Source organism: Leucoraja erinacea, chromosome 17 (assembly GCF_028641065.1).
Source record: "Leucoraja erinacea ecotype New England chromosome 17, Leri_hhj_1, whole genome shotgun sequence".
Classification (NCBI taxonomy): Eukaryota; Metazoa; Chordata; class Chondrichthyes; order Rajiformes; family Rajidae; genus Leucoraja; species Leucoraja erinaceus.
In genome coordinates, this window is record NC_073393.1 from 12,343,077 (window position 1) to 12,354,941 (window position 11,865).

The following is an 11,865-nucleotide window of genomic DNA, read 5'->3' on the forward strand; positions in this document are numbered from 1 at the left end:
CCTGCTCTGGGAGACTTGTTTCCATGCACTGTGTCCCCGGCTGTACCAACACTACAGTGGGAGCTGGTAAATGAAGTGATCAGAACAAAGCCACTTACTTCAGTATCTTCAAGCTCTTCATAATGGGCAGTACGTCAGCCAGCTTCATTGCTCCCACATTCCCCATACAATTGTCTGATAAACTGGATGGGAAGACAACACATTTACAGGAACTGCATATGCTGGTTTACAAAAAAAAAAGACACATGTGCTGGAGCACCTCAGCGGGTCAGAGAGCATCTCTGGAGAACATAGATAGGTGATGTTTCAGGTGTGGACAATTCTTTTGACATATACAGATAATTCACACACCAAGGCTCAGCCTAGTCACAGTGCAAAATTAAGATGATTAAAATGTGATTCACTTCTGCTGTGACTTGTTTTTTACCGTGAGATTAGATTCATACCAGGCTGACTGGATTCACTTCATTAGGTTGACAGTATGTGCCGCAACATTAGTAACAAACCATTAATCTAAATATATGAAATGCCTTTGTCTATTTTTTGACACTTTGGGAGAATTACTCGGGAAAGCACTGTTAAGTGCTCGTCAACTCCACAACAAAGTCGTTGGTCTTCAAAGGAAATAGGTTTATCACAATGCTCCAAACAGCGCTCTCTATAATCAATGATGTACAACTGGAGTTTGTACATTGTTGTCATGCAGGAAACGTAACAACCAGTTGGAGCAAATCAAGATCCCACAGATTGACTTTATAACTTTGAGCATTTGTCAGCACTGGGCCTACACTCGCTGGAGTTTAGAAGGATGAGGGGAGGACCTCATTGAAACTTACCGAATAGTGAATAGTCCTGGATAGAGTGAATATGGAGAGGACGATTCCACTAGTGGGAGAGTCTAGGACCAAAGGCCATAGTAGCCTCAGATTAAAAGGATGCACCTTTAGAAAAGAGATGAGGAGGAATTTCTTTAGTCAAGAGGGTGGAATTCATTGCCACAGACGGCTGTGGAGACCAAGACATACGGTATTTTTAAGATGGAGATTTGACAGATTCTTGATTAGTAAGGCCTTCGGTGGTTATGGGGAGAAGGCAGGAGAATGGAGTTGAGGGGAAAAGATAGATCAGCCATGATTGAAAGGCGGAGTAGACTCTTTGGACCGACTGGCCTAATTCTGCTCCTATAATTTATGAAGTTATAAATGTTGGCTATGAGCCTGGGAGAAGGGTGGGGAAGTGTGGGAATTCCTTGCCCTGTTTAAACATAATGCAGTGAGATCTTTTACATCCACCTCTAGCAGTATGGCTTCCTGCCATACTGTAGAGTTAGCCTCGATTTTACCCAGATCTGGTAAAACTGGATTTTACCCTGTCTGGAACAAGATATAGTCAACAGCCAGCATATTAAATTAGACACTGTACACTTGATCGGACAGTTTTGTACTCACTTGATTTCTCCCATTACTGTGCTGTATTTCAGTCCATTTGCTAGGTCCGCTGCCCCTTTGCAACCAATGGAGTTAGACTTCAGACTAAGAGAAGAAAGACGTTGAAATGTAATATTTATAAAGTACTTGAAATACATTGAAAGTGTTTGCGCTTCAATCGCAATGCGGAAATATGTAAATGCCATTATTTGGCATAACGTAGAGATGGATAGTTTTTAAAACAAAATTAGGGAGTTTGTGTTTCACTTCTTTTCATTTTATTTTAATTCCACTGACTCACACTGACATTGGTGAATGGCTTGCATCAAGAGATCTATGGACATGCTTCCTTTCACGGACACATTAACGGGGCACCAGAGATTGCAAACACCAGAAAGGTACAGTGTAGGAAGGAACTGTAGATGCTGGTTTAAACGGAAGATAGCTCAAAAAAATAGCTAACTCAAAAAAGCTCATCGGGTCAGGCAGCGTCTCTGGAGAAACGGAATAGGCGACGTCTCGGGTTGAGTCTGAAGAAGGGTCTCAACCAGTAACGTCACCTGTTCCTTTTCTCCAGAGATGCTGCCTGACTCGCAGAGTCACGTCAGTATTTTGTGTCTCATCGGCTGGAGTATCTTAGTGGGTCAGGCAGCATCTCTGGAGAAAAGTCTCTAAGTTGTTTCTTTTCATGACCGGGCTGTGGTATACAATGGGTAAATGACTGAAAAATAAATGTGATCGCGGTGCATACTTGATTATCTTCAGTTGTTCCAAGCCCGGAAGGATTTTTCCCAGTTCACTGACACTCTCCTCCCCCAGTTCGTTGTGTGACAAGCTGTAATGAGAGGAAACAGAGGACTTGTGAGCGGCAGGGTGCCAGACAGATACTGGTTGAAGCATCTCCCTCCCTTGTGTGGGGCAGGTTGTATGTAGCCACGGTGGCAAGAGGCGTGGAGAGATGCATCACTCTCCCCGAATAATCCATCCCCCACCTCCCCAACTGGAATGCAATCACAGCGTGTGTGCACAACACTGCAGCTGAAAGCACTGATGATCACAATGGCCTTCATTTCCTTCTTCTCATCCCAGCTGCATCTCACAATCTAATACAAGCTGCAGATGTTTCAACATAGAGGGTGGTGAGTATTTGTAACGCCCTGCCAGGGGTGATGGTAGAGGCAGATATGGCAGTCATGTAAGAGACTTTTGGATAGGCACAGGCAGGGAATGCACGCATATGGATTGTGTGCAGGCAGAGAGGAGTTGGCAGGATTTTCTACACAGACATTGTGGGCGAAAGGGCACAGTTCCTGTGCTGTACTGTTGTATGTTATGTGGGACAAGAAAGCTGCTGTCCTACCTCACACCTCTGGGCAGACAGGAGACATTATATGGACAGACAGGTGGTGGAAGAACATGAAATATGAAGAAGAAACATCAATACAGTCTATTCAATGCATGGAGCCACCAGCTTAGCTTTAGTTTAGGCTTTAAAGAAACAGGGTGGAATGTACCTTCAGCCCATCAAGTCCATGCTGTCTACTGATCCCCCCCATATAACAGCACTATCCTACACATGAGGGACAAGTCTACGTTTACCAAAGCCAATTATCCTACTAATCTGTACGTCTTTGGAGCGTGGGAAGAATCCGGAGCACCCGGAGGAAACCCTCACTGTCACAGGGAGAATGTACAAACTCCATTCAGACAGCACCCCATAGTCAGGATCGAACCCGGGTCTCTGGCGCTGTAAGGCAGCAACTCTACTGCTGCGCTGCCCCGTTCTGGTCATGAGGAGTGCTTGGACAAATTTGGATTGTTTCTGTACAGTGATGTAGGTTGAGGAGAGACCTGACAAAAGTATATAAAATGATGAGAGCTATAGATAGGGTAGACAATTGGAATCTCTTTCCCAGGGTGGAAATGTCAAAAGGAGGACTAGCTTTGAGGTCAGAAGGGGAAAGTTTAAAGGAGATGCATGGGGCAAGTTTTTTATTTTACACAGAGCGTGGTGCGTGGCTGGAACATCTGCCAGGGGTGATGGTGAAGGCAGATACGATAATGACACTGAAGAGGCTTTCAGATAGGCACTTCGATATGCAAGAAAAGAGGGATGTGGATCACATGCAGGCAAAGAAGATTAACTTGGCATCATGTTCTGCATTGACATTGTGGGCTGAATGGTCTGTACTTGTGCTGCACTGTACTATGTTCTAACTAAATGATAACCAGCAGGCAGTGACGGTGGCAATCCTCCCACGTTAGACTGCTATTTTCTGAAGGAACGGTGATACCAGAACCCTAACATTCACATCTACTCACACTCAACACTACTATTCAAAGGCAACTCACTACTGTAAAATAATCTGTTATTTCTGTTTTTTGGATTTTCCAGCAGGCTGTCACTCTCGATACAGCTCTATTTAGGTGTGACGTTACTACAAGCTGCGGGCAACTTTGTTCCCGAGTCAGTGGGAAAATATGGAGACTGCAGGGAGGGAATCACACGCACTTGGGCAAATAAGAGACAACAGCAGCAAATAGAAAACGAGGAAGGTCGCACGGGAGTCTAGCTGAGAGGGGTCTTAGTGGACACTGTCACAAAGTAAACGTGCATTGTTAAAGTCAACAAAAGTATCACAGCAAAACTCAACAGCAATATCTAGACAGAGTGTGTAGGAAGGAACTGCAGATGCTGGTTTACACCGAAGATGGACACAAAATGCTGGAGTAACTCAGCGGGTCAGGCAGCATCTCTGGAGAAAAGGAATAGGTGACACTTCAGACTGAGAGGTCTGAAGAAGGGTCTCGACCCAAACCGTCACCAATTCCTTTTCTCCAAAGATGCTGCCTGACCCGCTGAATTACTCCAGCATTTTGTGTCTATTTTCTGGACAGAGTGTGCCAGTTACAATGCCCACTAGGTGGCACTAAAGCAGCGTGTTCTGTGTACAATTATACCCCTTAATGTTCACAATATTTCCGACTTGATTTGAAAGCAGAAAACTCAAAGTAGAGGAAGTATGTGAAGTGTTTTGTTTTCTCGTTGCCAGAAGGTCAGTGGCCAGAGTGGTGGAAGTAAATGCTGATAAGAAAACGTTATCGAGAATTTCAGCATCTAGGCAAGCAGATAAGAGTTAAGACACACATCAGTCATGATCCAATGGAACAAACTCAAGTGGGGATGGATGTTGTTAAATACACAGTACCAACTGACTGGTCCAAATAAACAAAGAAACACAGCTGTTACAGACATTCATGTACATCGTTACATGTTGCTGCTCCAACAATTGTCGCCTTAACTACTTCACGTCGCCCCACCAATGTCCCTTTGGATTCCTTACCACTTTGTGGAATAGTCCAGCTTCCCCTCAAGTGCAACTTGGTGCTCACCTCAACTGCTCCAGGTGGGGAAGCTTTGTATTCTAACTAAGTTACCTGGACAATGACGGTATGTTTTGACTGATTCTTGGAAGACAGGCCTAAGATGGGCTGAATGGCCTTTTGTTGTTTTTTTTGTGGGTACACTGAGACTGAGGGATGAGTAACAACCTGGTCATTGGCGATGACTATCCTGAGCGCAGATGAGTGAAGTTTCAGTCGACTGTGTTATAGTTAGGGTACAGTCATTGGGGAAGCGTGGAGCAAGTGATGATTGCAGCTTCTTCCAGCAAAGAGTAGCCAACATTGATGGGAATTGCTGTATCCATGGACCATTTAGAAGCGGGATTCTGAGAGTATAGGTGGTATGTGTCATTGAATGCCAAACGAGGCAGATCGAGAATACCTTCCAACAACAAAACCAATCACCCAGTGAACACACAGTGAACAAAGCAAAACATATTCTTACTTTAGCTCCTCAAGGCTGTGGCATTTACAAAGACCTGCCATCAGTGTCATCATCCCTGTGTTGCTCATGTTGGTCGACTCCAGGCTGAGATCGGAAACACAAAATATAACTGTAATCACAGCACAGGGTTTGAACGGATGCATTTGTTATTATAGGTTTGATTGAGGCAAAATAGTGGGGGAAATCCGCTGATTTCTTTTTCCCCCCAATGGTGTTAGGACATGCTTGAAGCCAGCTCAAAAGAGGGGCTTTTCAAGAATGGGGAAGGAAGTCAATTTTAAAAGTCATGATGAGCAAGTAGACACCTCAAACCCACCCTCTTGTGACTGACTGCCGTGAGACGTGGAGCACCTTCCCTCTTGTACTTCAGATTGAGGCATTTAGATCACAGCATGGACAAAAGAAAAAGATCTAACTGATTAAAAAAAAGACACAAAGTGCTGGAGTTATTCAGAAGAGTAAAGGGGCTGTCCCACTTGGACAACCTAATCCACGAGTTTAGAAGACCCTAGACGAGTTGAAAAAAAATGTCAAGGTCATGTTGACTCGCCGAAGTAATAGACCTCCTACGACTATGTCTACGACCTCCTACGACCCCCTTCGACCTCAGTCTTCCACACCTAAGACCAACTACAACTAGCTACAAATGGAAAATTATCACATGATAAAATGATGTCATGTTTTCATTTTTTTTCTCGGGCCAGTTACTGACCTACGACCACCATCACGACCTACTACGACCAACCTACGAGTAAAAAGCATCACATTTTTTCCATGCCGACCTTTTTTTTTACTCGTGGACATTTTTTTGTCAGGCTTGAAAAAACGCAGCGACCAACTTGAGGCCACGAGTACGCGGACATCACTCGCGAGCATGAGGAAGAGTTACGAAGACCTCCGACGACCTTGTGGCGACCATGCTGCGAGTACGAGTCAAGGGCAAACTCGGCAGAGGTCGCCAATTAGGTCGTGAAAGTGGGACAGGGGCTTAACTTTTCTGAAGCAGGGTCCCAACCCGAAACATCACCTGCCCATGTTCTCCAGGGATGCTGCCTGACCCATGGAGTCACTCCAGCACTTTGTGTCATTTCTTTTGGTAAATCAGCATCTGCAGTTCCTTGCGGTTGTTACAAGATTGAACTGAAATAATTTTCTGAAGTGCACAGTGAGGATCGCCAAAAACAGTATCCCTGATCATCCGTACAAATCTCAGCCGAATTACATCACATCCATCCTAAGTAACACCACCTTATATTACATCTGCTCCAAGTAATCCCCACCACACCCACTTCCAAATCAAACCCTCCTAAATAAACCAGCATCTTAAATCACAGATAGTCTAAGTCAAAGTCACACCTGCTTTGAATTGTTCATATGTTAAAGCACCGGCTTGTAAACCATCCCCATTATAAACAATAAATACTCTGCCATCTGACTCTGAAAACATCCCACTATTTGGCAGGGCTCAACTCCACAGATGTCAACTACATAGGGTCTAAAACACTAAGATTGAGGCCACAGCTTTTCAAGAGAATGTCCCAGCACAGCCTCACTGATTGTCACCCATTCAGTAATTTGTGTGGGACTGTCCCACGAGCATGCGACTGCATGCGGCGAGCGTGACCAAACCGGAAGCGTGGGCCGCGCGGAGGTTGAGTGATCCCGTGAAGTTTGAGTGAAAGTCCGCGGGAAGTTTGCGCTACGCGTAAGCCGTCAAGACGCTGCGTTTGGCATCGAGACGGTGCGTACGCCCGTCGAAGTAGTGCGTATAGCCTCAATGTGGCTGCGGGCCGGCAGGCCGTTGCCGCGTGGAATTTTTGAACAGTGGCAGTTTTTCGGAGCCCCGCGCGATGTCGGGACCAGCTCCGCACAACTCAAGTCAAGTCAAGTCAAGTCTTGACTTGACTTGAGTTGTGCGGAGCTGGTCAAGTTTATTTGTCACATACACATACGAGATGTGCAGTGAAATGAAAGTGGCAATGCTCGCGGAACAACAAAACAACCAAACAAATTATAAAAACAGTCATACACAACACACATATTATTTACATACATAATAAATAATAGAAGGAAAAAAACGTTCTGTACAGTTAACCCCTGGTAAAGAAAGGCGTTTACAGTCAAAGTCGAATTGCCTCTTGAAATTCCTTCTCAATCTTAAGCACTGCATTGTAAACGGAGGCGTTTGCCTGACCGCAGCAGCTAGAACAGTCCGTTGCAGGGGTGGAAGGGGTCTCTCATGATTTTGTTGGCTCTGGGGTTGCACCTCCTGCTGTATAGTCAACTGCAGGGGGGTGAAAGTTCCCATAGTGCGTTGAGCCGAACGCACTACTCTCTGCATGTCCCTTCTTCACCTTGGCAGAGTAATTTGTTCCCGAACCAGATGGGCCTGTTCCCGGACAAGATGCTTTCCACCGCCGCGCTGCGTAGAAGCACTGGAGGATCCTCGGAGACACTCTGAATTTCCTCAATTGCCTGAGGTGGTAAAGGCGCTGCCTTGCCTTACTCACCAGTGCTGAGGCGTGTGATGACCATGTCATATCTTCAGAGATGTGGACTCCCAGATATTTAAAACAGTTCACCCTATCCACAGGATCCCCATTTATACTCAATGGAGTGTACGTCCTCGGATGATGTGCCCTCCTAAAGTCCATGATCAGCTCCTTCGTTTTTTTGATGTTCAAGAGGAGGCTGTTCTCCTGGCACCAGAGTGCTAGATCAGCCACCTCCTCCCGGTAGGCCTTCTCATCATTGTCTGAGATCAGGCCCACCACCACAGTGTCATCTTCTGTTCTGTCAACACTATACTATTCAGTTCTATGGTCAGCACCATACGGCTCCAGCGATCGAGGTGGGTCCCGCGAGGCCGCACGGCTCAAGCGACCACGTTAGGTCACGCTTGCCGCATGCTCGTGGGTCAGGCCCTTAAGACAGTGCCTTGGATCTGCAGTGCACCTTTGTTGGGGCATTACTGGTCGCTAATGACCTAGACAGAGTGGGTGGACTGTCTCTGGAGGTGGGGTGGGGGTGCAGGCCAACTATCAGAGAACCAGTGATGAGGGAGCAAAGAACTGCAGTACCTGACGGGATTTCCAACCCAACTTCTCCACCAAAGACAAAGCTGATAGAGGATTAAAAGCCAATGCACTGGACAAGCTGCAACCTCTTAACCACGGAAGCCCGTTGTATAATTCTGCTGAATCTAATCAATATCCAATTAAATAGATTTACAACAGAAATTGAAAACTGGCATCAAGTCGCTGCAGCAGAACCTACCTGAGATTCCTCAGCCCCCGGACAACCTGAAGGACTTCAGCAAGTATTTCTGCCCCTTCGTTGCCAAAGTTATTTTGGCATAAACTGTAAGAGAATTAGGAAAATCCATAACATTAGAATCCAGGGCAGCCTAATGGCACTGACCAGGCACGGACCCCAGTGTCAACACTTTCGCACCTTGGGATGGTGACTTTGCGTATCCCCGAGTGCATGCTTGTCATCCATGCACCAAATTCATTTGAAGCGACTGCGGCTATTTCTCTGTTCTACCACCGCCAACCTGTTAATGAGGAACACTGGCCAAGGCCAAGTCTGTGTCACCTGCTGACCTCCCTGCTCTTCCTCAGTTTGAATCGAGGGAACATTGGCAACTGATTGAAGGCAGCAAAGTTGGCTTTGTTCCTGTCCAGAAGGTGGAATCTCTCACAGGGCAGCTTGGAGTGTGAGGTTAGATTCCAGACTCTAAAATCCTGGATTAACTCAGCGGGACAGGCAGCATCTCTGGATAGAAGGAATGGGTGGTGTTTCGGGCCGAGACCGTTCTTCTGAAGGGTCTCAGACCAAAACGTCACCCATTCCTTCTATCCAGAGATGCTCCCTGTCCCGCTGAGTTACTCCATACATAGATACGTAGAAAATAGGTGTAGGAGTAGGCCATTCGGCCCTTCGAGCCAGTATTGCCATTCAATATGATCATGGCTGATCATCCAAATTCAGTCCCCCTTTCCTGCTTTCTCCCCATATCCCTTGATTCTGTTAGCGTTAAGAGGTATATCTAACCCTCTCTTGAATATATCCAGTGAATTGGCCTCCACTGCCTTCTGTGGCAGAGAATTCCACAGATTCACAACACTTTGTGTGAAAAAGTTTTTCCTCATCTCAGTCCTAAATGGCCTACTCCTTATTCTTAAAATAAAACTCATTAAACCTGGGAGCAATACATGGTCACAATATTTTCACTCAGAAAACACTGGTAATAAATTATTACTCAACACAAACATTACACACATAAAGCAACAAGATACAAATACTGTAAGTGGAAAACTCACTGGAGCTCCATTAGATGGGGACATCGTTTGATGATGGATGAGAGATGTACAAGGTGTAGTGCCTCCATGCCGCATTGTTGCAAACTGTAAGTTAACAAAATTTGTTTCATACTCACGACTTAATAAGAAATAATTAATCCCATTCCATTTCTTTACATTAGTCCCTCACATGTAAACTGTCAACATATTAGATTTTTTTTTAAACTGCAAAGATAGTGTCATTTAAAAATAATCAAATTTTCAAAGTAATTGATGTCAAATTAAACAGAATAGTCACCTGATTATCCCCAGGGAAGGATACGTTACTTCATTGAATATTCTGGTGCTGGAAGGAATCAGAAAGATCTAAGATAAGCTCTGCTGATGAGAATCTAGAGGAAGGCACATTGGTTACATAAGAGGTGCAGCCTCAAGAGTTGCTGTGGTGAGCTGGGTCTGATTCTCATCTTGAGATCTGTCAGCAGAGTTCTGCCTGTGACTACAATGAACTGCTGGTTTATTTTGGAGTAAATCACCCCGTCAGTGTGGGTAAATAGCAAAAGAACCAGGTGCGACACAGTGGCACAGCTGGTAGAACTGCTTCCTCACAGCAGCAGAGACCCGAGTTCGGTCCTGACCTCGGGGTGCTGTCTTGTGTATTGTTGCACCTTCTCCATCGGACCGCGCGGGTTTCCTCTGGGCCCTCTGGTTCCCCACACACATCTCAAAGAAGTGCGGGTTCGTGGGTCAATTGGCCTCTCTGTAAATTGCCCCTAATGTGTGGGGAGTGGATGTGAAAGTGGGATAACAGGACGAGAGTGAACGGATGATCAGTGTCGGTGTGAATGCAGTGGGTCAAAGAGCCCATTTCCATGATGTATCTCTAAACAAAACCAGAGAGAAAGTAGCTGGGTCTGTGTGAGAGAAAATATATTGTAAAGCTACAGGGAATAAGGAGAGGGGGGATGGGTTAATCGGATTTCTCAGATGGGAACTGGAATGGGTCAAATGGGCCCCTTGTACGCATTCATAGTCAAGTGAATTGTGGATGTTCACCATTGTATTGGGACTGATAGCCGTACCATTGTACTGGTGATGATGCATTGATATAGCTATCTCATTTGAACACAGACTGTGCACCTGCATGTCTTTCCCAGGCAGATTCAGATGAATTTATTGTCATTAAACACCAGGGCGCATTAAAAACCATTCTTCACATGTTAGCCACAGGGTAGACAGGGCAAAGCAGCAGAATGGTGCATGACTGTAGTGCAACAGCATATTAAAGTACACTAACAGAATAGAATAGCAATCCCACCCTGTGCTCATTCCAATGAGATGCAGCCTAGGGACAACACGGGATTAGGATGGGGCAGGGCAACAATGGCTTCTACTTGAAGCTGAGGAAGACATTCTTTTCTGTGTGGAGGCATTTGGAACAAGTGTAACATATAAAATGTATAGAGAAACCAGAGATGGCCTCCATTGGGGATGCAGTTGTAAGGACTTGCATCTTAACACGTTACAGCCTAAACATTCAACACGTTACAGCCATTCAAAACAGCAACGCCCAGTACTCCAGCTTTCAAAAAACGAGGTTTAGTTTAGAGATACAGCACGGAAACAGGCCTTTGGCCCACCGAATCCCAGCCGACCACTGTCCGATACATTAGCTACCATTTACAATCTTTTCCAAAGCCAATTAACATACAAACTAAAGATAGACACAAAATGCTGGAGTAACTCAGCGGGAGAGGCAGCATCTCTGGAGAGAAGAAATGGGTGACGTTTCGTGCCCTTCTTCAGACTGTCTATCTTTGGTTTAAACCAGCATCTGCAGTTCCTTCATACACATTAAACCTACAAACTATATGCCTTTGGAATGTGGGAGGAAACGGGAGCAACTGGAGCACCCGGAGAAAAACCACGCGGTCACGGGGAGAACTCAATACGGACAGCACTCGTAGTCAAGATCGAACCTGGGTCTCTGGCGCTGTAAGGCAGCAACTCTACCGCTGCGCCATCGTGCCACCCCAGAGGTGCCTACTGACCCTGTTTGATGGCCAGCTAATTAGTGTACCAGCCTCGGTTTAAAACTAAGAGCAGAGGCTCCTGAGCTCCTCATGCCCTCTCTGCCATTCAATAAAAACAGGGCTTGGCTCCACCATCTGACCGGTTCCCCACAACCATTGCCCACCTCTGTATGATACCAATCATCTACATACCTATCAGAGGTTTCCCAGCCATCGGCCATCAGCTTTATTAAAGCTTGATTCTTCTTTAT

At 45.7% G+C, this 11,865-nt stretch overlaps 1 protein-coding gene across 1 annotated transcript in view; it reads right to left on the reverse strand.

Annotated features, from left to right (window-relative positions):
• The window catches only part of LOC129705127 (protein NLRC5-like), a 90,666-nt gene that overhangs the window by 17,675 nt on the left and 61,126 nt on the right, over positions 1-11,865 (reverse strand). Inside the window, exons 28-35 of the mRNA XM_055648556.1 lie at positions 11,807-11,865; positions 9,880-9,927; positions 9,603-9,686; positions 8,554-8,637; positions 5,278-5,361; positions 2,179-2,262; positions 1,449-1,532; positions 99-182 (exon numbers count right to left, since the gene is read on the reverse strand). The exon at positions 11,807-11,865 is cut by the window's right edge and continues 1 nt beyond it. Coding sequence (XP_055504531.1) covers positions 99-182; positions 1,449-1,532; positions 2,179-2,262; positions 5,278-5,361; positions 8,554-8,637; positions 9,603-9,686; positions 9,880-9,927; positions 11,807-11,865 — 611 coding nt within the window. The remainder of the gene's footprint in view (positions 1-98; positions 183-1,448; positions 1,533-2,178; positions 2,263-5,277; positions 5,362-8,553; positions 8,638-9,602; positions 9,687-9,879; positions 9,928-11,806) is intronic.